Genomic DNA, 10,875 nt, shown 5'->3' on the forward strand with positions numbered 1-10,875 from the left:
GGAGCCTGGGTGGCTCAGTTGGTTAAGCCACTGCCTTCACCATCGGCTCAGGTCATGATCCTGCAGTCCCGGGATAGAGCCCCACGTGAGGCTCCCGGCTCCGTGGGGAGTCTGCTTCTCCCTCTGACCTTCTCCTCTTTCCCTCTCTCTCTCAAATAAATAAATAAAATATTTTTTTAAAAAAGCACATAATGTTTGCAAGTTACTCTCAAATGGTTCAGAACTGCCCCCCCATACCCCCGTAGAGAGAGAGAAAGAGAGAACACGTGTGGCAAAATATTATCCAAGTGGTGAACCTTGGCAATAGGTGTTTAGGTGTTCTCCCTCCACCACCAATATTTTATAATGAAAATATCCAAACATACAGAAAAAGTGAAATAATTGTACTCTGAACACCACCATCAAGATCCTAAAATCGATTCATTGCATTTGCTTTATCACGTATTTACCCACATAATTACGATTTTATTTTACTATTCTCGCAACTTTTCTCTAAATCTCAAAATTAAAAGTTAAACAAATTAGTATACAGTAGTAGACAAAAAATTAGAGAAGCGAAAGAACTTCGGGGGACTCAAAAGAACTGGTAGTGTGGAGCGAGACACAAGTTCAGACCTCTAAAACACCAACTTGAAGCTACTGTCTTTGATGATTCCGTCTAAATCAGTGTATCGGCTGTCTCCTGTGCAACCCTAAACCTAGCTGCAAGGTTCTTCAGTAAATACAGACGTACCTCGCTTGCCAAGCGTGAAACTACATTTCCCAAAAAGCCTTTCTTTCCTGTCTGTAAAGAGGATTACAATTTTTATAGGCTGGAGTTGTTTTTTTTTTTTTTTAGAGGTCTCGCGATATTTCATTAAATCTCATTAAAGAGCCCGGCTGAAAGCCATTTTGTTTTTCAGGGCTTTTTGCAAGGAGACTTGGTACCAAGTTGTAGCAAAGCGGCAGCTGTAGTTGCTCGGTTCTGTTTTCAGCTTCAGGATGTTTCCTATGGCCAGAACCGCTCTAAGTCGTCTCCGAGGTAAGCAAAAATTGTAAGCAAATAATTTCCAGCCGCCTTTTACACTTTTGTCTTAGTGGTTTCTCGTTCCCTTTCCCTCCACCTGCATCCCGACTTTCTAATTCTAAATGCGCAGACTCCCGCCTCGCCCCGAGTAGTTGGGAAGCTGTCCTTAGCATTAACTTAATCACCCCGAGTTTCTGTTTTGGTTCCCAGCTCACTTTCTGTCACCAGAGTCGTAGCATAGCCCTGTTTTTTGTTTTTGCATTTTACGTTCACTTACCTACGATTTCAGGGAAGGAGGTTCTTCGTGGACACTATTCATTCCTTCAGTAATTTCATAAATTTTAGTTTTGAGAGTATATTTACCCCCAGTGAACTTCCTCTCCAATTCCTGTAACTAACGGAAAGAAACTGGAAATCTAGCTCTTTCATTGCAAGGAGACAACCCAGGTGGTGGCCCTGCAGCTTTTATGTTGTTTGTTCGTTATTAAATGAGTATTAGCTTATTCGAAAACAGTTGTAATTTTTTTCTTATCTAAGAGTTTGGCAGGTAAAAGGGAATTTTGAGACCAGCCTTATGTATTGAGAATGCACTAGATTGGAAAGAGGAAATTAATTTCCGTACTGGATTTGCAGTGAAGGTGACCTTGAGTAACGTGAGCAGTTTTACATTGAAAGTGACCTTAAGCAATTACCATTTAGCGTCCTTAAACCTGTTTTTATTTCTACAGAGACATTAGTGGTATTACTAGATTGTGTTCTAAACACTCAAGCAGCTTTGACAGTCACCAAAAAAATAGTTGCCCAACTGGGTTTTTAATATTCCAAAAGTCACATCTGTTATTTCTTTCCCTTTGGGCAAATAATTTTTCTCTGAACCTAATTTTCCTGCTCTGTAAAACAGAGGGTTAGTAAATATTTGTTAACCTCATACAATTCTTGATACCAGTAGGTTGTAACTAAACCATTTCTTGTTACAGAAGAGAAGTCTAAAGAAATCCACTTTGGTGATTGAATTTTGGTGAACTGAATTTTGAGGTCATGAGATGTTGCAGAATTGTTTGGTAATTTTAATTTATTTGCCCTTTGAGCAGGTAGGGCCTTGTACCTTAGGAAAGGGAATTTTTTTTTTTAACCAATGTGGAATTCACACGCTCACTTTTTAACTGCTCTAGAGCAGAACATATTGTGAAATGTTTGTAAATTTGCTCATCCCAAGTGTGTCTAAAGGTGAAAAGAAAACCTATAAGGCAGTTAAGAGAAGAAATCATTAATGGTCAAATAACTATTCTAAAATAACCCACTGTATCACATAGAAGCCATTATATTCTTAAATGCTAGGGAGTGGGCAACATTGCTCTTTCTGTCTGTCTGTCTGTCTTTCTTCCTTTTGCTGTTTTTTAAAAAACTATGCTTTCCATTACAGGGGCGCCTGGGTAGCTCAGTCCGTTAAGCTTCCAGTCTGAGGTTTCAGCTAGGGCTGTGGTCTCAAGGGTCCTGGGATCCTCTGAAGTTAGGCTCCTTTGAACTCAGCCAGGAGTCTGTTTCTCTCCCTCTGCACCTCCTCCTGAGTGCTCTTTCTTTCAAATAAATAAATCTTAAAAAAAAAGATACATGCTTTCCGTTACATAAGTACCATTTGGTCTCTAAAACAGGATCGGGTCGCCTAGGTGGCTCAGTGAGTTAAGTGTTTGCCTTCGGCGGAGGTCATGATCTCAGAGCCCTGGGATGGAGCCTCCAGTCCTGTTCCTTACTCGGTGGGGAGTCTGCTACTCTTCTCTGTCTCACCCCCACCCCCATCCCTGGCCACCGCGCCTTCTCTCTCTCTCTCAAATAAAGTCTTAAAAAATATAATAATCTGTTACTTAGGAAGGAAAAAAGAATCTTTTGAAATACGCATTTTTGCAGTCTTGGCTCTTTGCTAAGCCCTCCTGAGAGCCCAAGAGGCAGTTTGAAAAATCATTCTATTAAAATAATAGTAAAGCAAAGTTTTAATGTCATTCTGCTCAAAAACCTTTGCCTCAAACAAAAAAGTGGCCTTTCATTATCCTTTGTGGTTTTTTTTTTTAAGATTTTATTTATTTGACAGAGATCACAAGTAGGCAGAGAGGCAGGCAGAGAAAGAGGGGAGGAAGCAGGCTCCCTGCGGAGCAGAGAGCCTGACGCGGGGCTCGATCCCAGAACCCGGGGATCATGACCTGAGCCAAAGGCAGAGGCTTTAACCCACTGAGCCACCCAGGTGCCCCATCAGTAATTATTTTTTGAAGATTTTATTTATTTGGGAGAGCATGAGAGAGAGAGAGAGAGAAAGAGGGTGGTGAGGGGCAAAGGGAGCAGCAGAATCCCTGCTGAGCAGGGAGCCTGACTTGGGACTGGATCCCAGGATCATAGAACCCTAATCTGAGTTGAAGGCAGACACTTAGCCACCTGAGCCACCCAGGCACCCTCATTAGTAATTTTTTTTTTTTTAAATCAGCATTACTCTAGTTTTTGGAGGTGTTTTTTTTTTTTTTTGCAATTTTATGGTGATAAACATTTAGTATGCTTTAATTTGAAATTCTTTTGAGTTTACCCTTTTATGTTGTAAGTTGCTGAGCACTGCACAGTAAACTAATGAAAATTTAAGTCCTAAATATTCAAATTAATGAATAAGAGCCCAAGTTAAAGAGGTTTATATGAGTGTTACTGACGTCACCTTTTCTGTTTTATCCCCCAAGATTTATCACAAAAATTTTCAGACATAGAGAAAATTTGGAAGAATTGTATGATACACACACTGCACTGCATAGATACAAGTATTTTGATACGTTTGTTTCTCACATATCTATACATGTGTCAAATTATATTATTTTTGATGCATTTAAAATATACTACTTTGCTTTTAGCTACAGTATGTTTTAACATTGTGTTGAACCTCAGAGTACTATAAATTTAACATCCTGTTGCTTTCCTGATTTGCAGTATCAATTACATGTTCTTTTCCTTATAATTGATAGATATGCTTCTGTATTTCCTTTTTTTTTTCAGTTCAAAGCATCCCACAAACAGTGGCAAGGCAGAGCCACCAGAAAAGGACACCTGATTTCCATGACAAATATGGTAATGCCATATTAGCTAGTGGAGCCACTTTCTGTATTGCTGTGTGGGCATATGTAAGTACTGTTGATTGATAATATTCTATATTAGATATTTTTCATTCCTGTTTATTTTATGTATTCAAAATGCTTTCACAGAGTAGTAGTATACATTTCTAGTTGGGAGGGACTTCAGGGATTTTCTGATGTGATTACCCAGTGCAGGAATTTCTTCCATAGCATTAAGCATTCATTTTCTTTCTTTCTTTTTTTTTTTTTTTTAAGTAATCTGTACACCTAGCATGGAGTTTGAACTCACAACCTGAAATCAGGAGTTACAAGCTCCGCCATTTGAGCCAGCCAGATGCACTAACCATCATTTTCTTTCAACAAGAAATTCTGATTCCATTTCCATGTATCATCCATTAGATACTAGAAACCAAAGATACTAGAAAATTAGATACTACTTTCCTGGATCTTCCCTTTCAAATTAAACATCCTTAGTTCTGTTAATCACTTTTTCTTACATAATTTCACCATCTTGGGTCACCTTCTTTCACTTAATTGGTGTCTTTTCTAAAATTCTGCCCGCAGAACTGAGTAAATTTCTGATGGATGAGACATACAATGACTTGCTTTCATTTTTTTTAGTTTTTTACATCTTAACATTTAACAGTTTTCTTACCAGTTGATGTACTTATTGGTTAAAAGTAGGATAAATATATTAGTTGCTCTTAGAGATATCTTTTAATCTTGCCTTAATAAGCAAAAATATTTATTCATGGGACTTTTCATTCTTGTTTTAACCTTCCTTAAATACACAGGTAAAATAGGTGTATGTATTTAAAAGAGTGATTAGATGTTGAACAAATGTGTGGTCAGGGGCACTTTTGGAAGTTGTGTTCCTTGATGGAAGGATATTATAAAAGTGTTTTTTTGCAGTATTTAGATACTTGTGGAGTGAAGCAGTGTTTGAGGAGGTAGTAAGAGAAATGTGAAGTAAAAATTGGAATTAATGAAATTAAAAATTCAATTGTTCAGTCATACTGGCCACATTTCAGTTGCTCAGTAGCAATATTTGGCTCTTGTTTTAGACAGTGAAGATCTAGATATTTCTTGCATCTCAGGAAGTTCTATTAAACAGTACTGGTCTAGAGAATTAGGACAGCAATTAGCTTTGGCCTACATGGAAGAGGCACTATATCCCAGCTGAATTTCTGTGTGTTTTTAACCTGTAGGGAAGAATACCTTTGTTACTTTTAAGAAATAGTCTCCAAGGGAGAGTAGACTCTAGTTTAAACATTTATAACTAATAGCATTTTAATTCTTACAGACAGCAACACAAATTGGAATAGAATGGAACCTGTCCCCTGTTGGCAGAGTCACCCCAAAGGAATGGAGAGATCAGTAATCATCCCAGTTGGTGTAATAACTGAATTGTTTCAAAACCAACTCATAACTGATGCCAAGTAAAAACACTCTGCACCCATTAAAATATGGCATGATTGAAGAAATAAAGTACATTTGAAACCTTTGTTGTCGGTTTGTTTATTTCTTTTGTAATGAAACTAAGCCTGATCACTTTTCATTTATTTAACCTTAAGTGTTACTATTTAAGTCAGATGCTTTACAATTTCTTAAATAATTTTTCTTTCAGAGATAATATGAAAGTAAAATCTGGCTGTCACTTGGAAGTCAACTTTATAGTAGGCTGAAATTACAGTTCATGAATAACTGATCACAGAATTAATTTAGGTCATCTTTGAGTGTCCAGATATTGATTATGCCTATTACTTTCATCTCTAATCTCTGTTTATATTTGTAATTGGTATTAGGGCCTTTTTACTCCTGCCAAGAGAACTTGGGGTGTCACCAGACCCAAGGGAAGACTGGTCCTGTCAAATGAACTCTTAGGATGTCTGAAGATTAGCTAGCTCTTTGGCTCCATCGGCACATTTATCTTCGAGCTTTGGGTCTTTCATTATATTTATTTAGGATGCTTATGATGCTATTAAAGAAAGCATCTTTCAAATACAGTTTATTGGTGTTAACCTCTGCTGTTGACTTTGTTAATTACACCAACTTTTTGATGCATGTATTATCCTGAATTCAGTATGACTTTGGATTTTGTATGTAAGATGCTAAGTGAAGAAAACATCTACACCATGTACTTCAGTACTTCCTTGTCTGAAGGTGTAAAAAGCCTCATGTTTGTTGATAGCTCAAATATGCAGAAAATGAAATTTCAGTGGAGTAATCTATGTTAGCTGAATTAGAGATTCCTGAGTTCACTTAACATATACAACAAGTTATCAGGTAAATGGCTTTTAGGACTCTCCAAATGAACCTGGTATAGAAAGGATTTATGCATAACCAAACATTTGAAAGATTTTTACTTATTACATGAAATACTAGAAGAATGCTCTCATGGCAATATTTTTCTCATAAATGCATCAAAGCCAGTAAGTAATTTCACTGAGTAGGCAGTAAGTAATATCACTGAGTAGGAAAAGTTGAATGTCCTTGGGAAATAAGTGCATTGCAAGATTAGTAACTACACGACAGTGCTGATATTTGATAAAATTTGAACACTTTATATCATATTTAGAAAGTATGTTAAAATAGGACTGAGGTGTTCAAATGCATGTAATCCTGAGATGTGATTAAGCAAAAATAAACACTTGTCTTTAAGGAAGTTTCAATGTTTCATTAGATCATTTACCTTTTTATTCCTGAATTGGCATTACTAATGACTACAAGTGATTTTCAATATGATTTGTACCACTTCTGTCAGGTAAGTGATAATTGTCAGCTCTTATAGGCAAAAAAGTATGTATGACCTTTAAAATAGTCTCTTTGTCCATTTGCCAATATATATGTTGTTTTGTGTGATAAAACTTGGTGGTGGTAGTTGGTTTTTGAACAGGCTTTTAAAGCTTAATTTGTAGTTAATCTTGTCCTGATCAGTAATTCTAAAACTACCTCAGGCATGGCCAGAAATGAAGCAGTACTGTAAGTCTAAATTAGTGTCATCACAATGTTCTGACCTTGCAGTTTTCCTAGTGTACAGAGAGTCAAAATTTTATCCTTTCACAAATACACTCAATTTATCCCCAAACACATTGCTGAGAGTTTTAATATCTATGGTGGGAAGGTTGTCAAATTAGTCTTCCTATCAAAAATCTGTACATTTGAAGAATTTAGGTAAGTGACTTCAGAAGCATTGCCAATCCTTTAAATGTTACTTGTTGGAGGGCTATCATATTTTTTTTAAAGTAAGGGTGAATATCATAAATCCTATTCTTAACTAAGTTAAGTTACTATGTGTTTTCTGTTCTTTTAAATTAATTAAACTTGGCTCTTCGGTGGGTCAGTTGGGTGGCTGACTCAGGGTTGTGAGATCAAGTCCCAAATTGGGCTCTGCTCAGTTTGAAGTCTGCTTGAGGATTCTCTCCATTCCCTTCCTCAGGCTCACTTTGGGTGCTCACTCTCTCAAATCTTAAATTCATTAAACTTATTTAGCACTAGGTACTATAATAATTATAGAGGTACAGATAATGTGCCTTCACCCTTGTGACCGATAACTTCATTGGAGATATTTTTTTTAATTTTTTTTATTTTTTTATAAACATATAATGTATTTTTTTAAAGCTTTTATTTATTTATTTGACAGACAGAGAACACAAGTAGGCAGAGAAGCAGGCTCTGCACTGAGCAGAGAGCCCGATGCGGGGCTTCATCCCAGGACCCTGGGATCATGACCTGAGCCGAAGGCAGAGGCTTTAACCACTAACCACCCAGGCGCCCCCATATAACGTATTTTTATCCCCAGGGGTACAGATCTGTGAATCGCCAGGTTTACACACTTCACAGCACTCACCATAGCACATACCCTCCCCAGTGTCCATAACCCCACCCCCGCTCCCTCCCCTCCTCCCCCCAGCAACCCTCAGTTTGTTTTGTGAGATTAAGAGTCACTTATGGTATGTCTCCCTCCCAATCCCATCTTGTTTCATTTATTCTTCTACCCCCCCAACCCCCCACGTGCCATCTCCACTTCCTCATATCAGGGAGATCACATGATAGTTGTCTTTCTCCGATAGACTTATTTCACTAAGCATGATACCCTCTAGTTCCATCCACGTTGTCGCAAATGGCAAGATTTCATTTCTTTTGATGGCTGCATAGTATTCCATTGTGTATATATACCACATCTTCTTTATCCGTTCATCTGTTGATGGACATCTAGGTTCTTTCCATAGTTTGGCTATTGTAGACATTGCTGCTATAAACATTCTGGTGCACGTGCCCCTTCGGATCACTACGTTTGTATCTTTAGGGTAAATACCCAGTAGTGCAATCGCTGGGTCATAGGGTAGTTCTATTTTCAACATTTTGAGGAACCTCCATGCTGTTTTCCAGAGTGGCTGCACCAGCTTGCATTTCCACCAACAGTGTAGGAGGGTTCCCCTTTCTCCACATCCTCGCCAGCATCTGTCATTTCCTGACTTGTTAATTTTAGCCATTCTGACTGGTGTGAGGTGATATCTCATTGTGGTTTTGATTTGTATTTCCCTGATGCTGAGTGATGTGGAGCACTTTTTCATGTGTCTGTTGGCCATCTGGATGTCTTCTTTGCAGAAATGTCTGTTCATGTCTTCTGCCCATTTCTTTTTTTTTTTTTTAAGATTTTATTTATTTATTTGACAGACAGAGATCACAAGTAGGCAGAGAGGCAGGCAGAGAGAGAAGAGGAAGCAGGCTCCCCGCTGAGCAGAGAGCCTGATGCGGGGCTCGATCCCAGGACCCTGGGATCATGACCTGAGCCGAAGGCAGAGGCTTAACCCACTTAGCCACCCAGGCGCCCCTCTTCTGCCCATTTCTTGATTGGATTATTTGTTCTTTGGGTGTTGAGTTTGGTAAGTTCTTTATAGATTTTGTACACTAGCCCTTTATCTGATATGTCGTTTGCAAATATCTTCTCCCATTCTGTCAGTTGTCTTTTGGTTTTGTTAACTGTTTCCTTTGCTGTGCAAAAGGTTTTGATCTTCATGAAATCCCAATAGCTCATTTTTGCCTGAAGGCAAACATTTAACTGACAGAGCTATCCAGGTGTCCCATGTGATGTAATTTTTAAGATTTTAAATTTGGGGTTGAATTTGTGACTTAACGTTGTGCACTAATTGGGTAACATAGGCCATTGGATGACAATTACAACTTAATGGCTGGGAAATTTAGTAGTCCTGAAGATATGTATGTGGATGGGTACAGAGGGGAAAGGAATAATTCTTTGTGAAATACTTAATTGTAGGGGCACCTGGGTGGCTCAGTGGGTTAAGCCTCTGCCTTCGGCTCAGGTCATGATCTCAGGGTCCTGGGATCGAGCCCCGCATCGGGTTCTCTGCTCGGCAGTGAGCCTGCTTCTCCCTCTCTCTGCCTGCCTCTCTGTCTACTTGTGCTCTCTCTCTCTCTCTCTGTCAAATAAATAAATAAATAAAATCTTTAAAAAAAAAAGAAATACTTAATTGTAGGCCTAAACTTTAGATCTCTGGGCAATTTTAAATGTTGCCTGTCAAGGCTTAGGAATTTGACAATAGGTGGGGTATAACTGGTTTACTTAACACTTAAATATGGTTAGTGTGTGCCACTTTCCTAAGCCTTTTACAAATAGTATTTTAATATTTATCCTTTGTGTACGGTTTTGAGTTTGGCAACATTATTAGACTTGGGGGCGCCTGGGGCGTCTGCCTTAGGCTCAGTTCAGGACCACAGGGTCCTGGGATCCTGCCCTGCTCCTCGAGATGTCGGCTTTTGCTTCTCCTCCCTATGTCTCTATCAGAGCATGCCAGTGCTTGCTCTCTCTGTCTTTCTCTCTCACAAACAAAGTCTATGTAAAAAAGACTTGATACTTATGGCAACTGTGTTCAAACAGTTCCAGCTGAAAATATAATTAATTTCCCCATACATCTCATGACAGATATTCAATTTAAGGCAATGCGAAAAGACCGCATCTCACTTTTAATTTAGTGAGATGGAGCCTGTTCCTCTTAATGTTAATTGTTTTAAAAATCTTAGGATTTTGCTATTTTTTAAAATGGAAAATGGGAAGACAGGATTAAAAATATTTTTCTCAAATGCTTTCTGTATCATTTATTGCATCATATCATTTATTGCATCATTTAATGCATCTGTATCATTTATTGCATCATTTATTGTAGATACTCTAATAATTCTTTGCATCCTTGGAATCCTCTAGGTTTTTAAGATGATGGACAAGCGAATGGATAAATGGACAGGTGGTTCAAAGCTTTAGACTGGCGATATGAAGGTAGCGTGAAGTGAGATGCCGGCCCCAATTCCAATATATACATAAAGATTATGAATAAGAAGTCAAATTTTTTGAGATAATTTTTGAATGGAGGGACGAGTGCAAGTTCATAGTTCTGGCATTTGCATTTGGAGTTAGGCTACACAGTAACATCACCCCGTTAATTTCATGCCGAGAAAGGCTGAACTATGCAGAAGATGATTTACAAAGACGTCTATGGTACTTAATGGCTTGAGGTTGGGAAGCTACAGATGATACAGGTTTTGGTGGGATTTTGTTTTGTTTTGTTTTGTTTTTGGTGATGGGAGGAAGGAGGCTTCTCTGCCGCGCCAAAGGCTTCCACGCGAGGGTGCGTGTCAACTCAGGGGCAGCAGGGGGCGGGAGAAGCTCAACACCGGGGCTCTTGTCCCTCTTCACGTGACGCGTCCCTTTTTGCATCTCAGGCCCTGCTTCCGGCCTGGGCGTCACCC

The 10,875-nt window shown here is 38.7% G+C and overlaps 1 protein-coding gene across 1 annotated transcript; it reads left to right on the forward strand.

Moving 5' to 3' along the window:
* The first annotated feature begins 851 nt into the window (after window positions 1-851).
* Window positions 852-5,612, forward strand: LOC116856918 (cytochrome c oxidase subunit 7B, mitochondrial). The gene is made up of 3 exons (XM_032840641.1): window positions 852-1,021; window positions 4,031-4,155; window positions 5,411-5,612. The coding sequence occupies exons 1-3, from the start codon at window positions 982-984 to the stop codon at window positions 5,486-5,488; spliced, it is 243 nt and encodes an 80-aa protein (XP_032696532.1). The 5' UTR covers window positions 852-981; the 3' UTR covers window positions 5,489-5,612.
* Window positions 5,613-10,875: the final 5,263 nt, after the last annotated feature.

Source organism: Lontra canadensis, unplaced genomic scaffold (assembly GCF_010015895.1).
Source record: "Lontra canadensis isolate GAN:19392208 unplaced genomic scaffold, GSC_riverotter_1.0 scaffold114, whole genome shotgun sequence".
NCBI lineage: Eukaryota > Metazoa > Chordata > Mammalia > Carnivora > Mustelidae > Lontra > Lontra canadensis.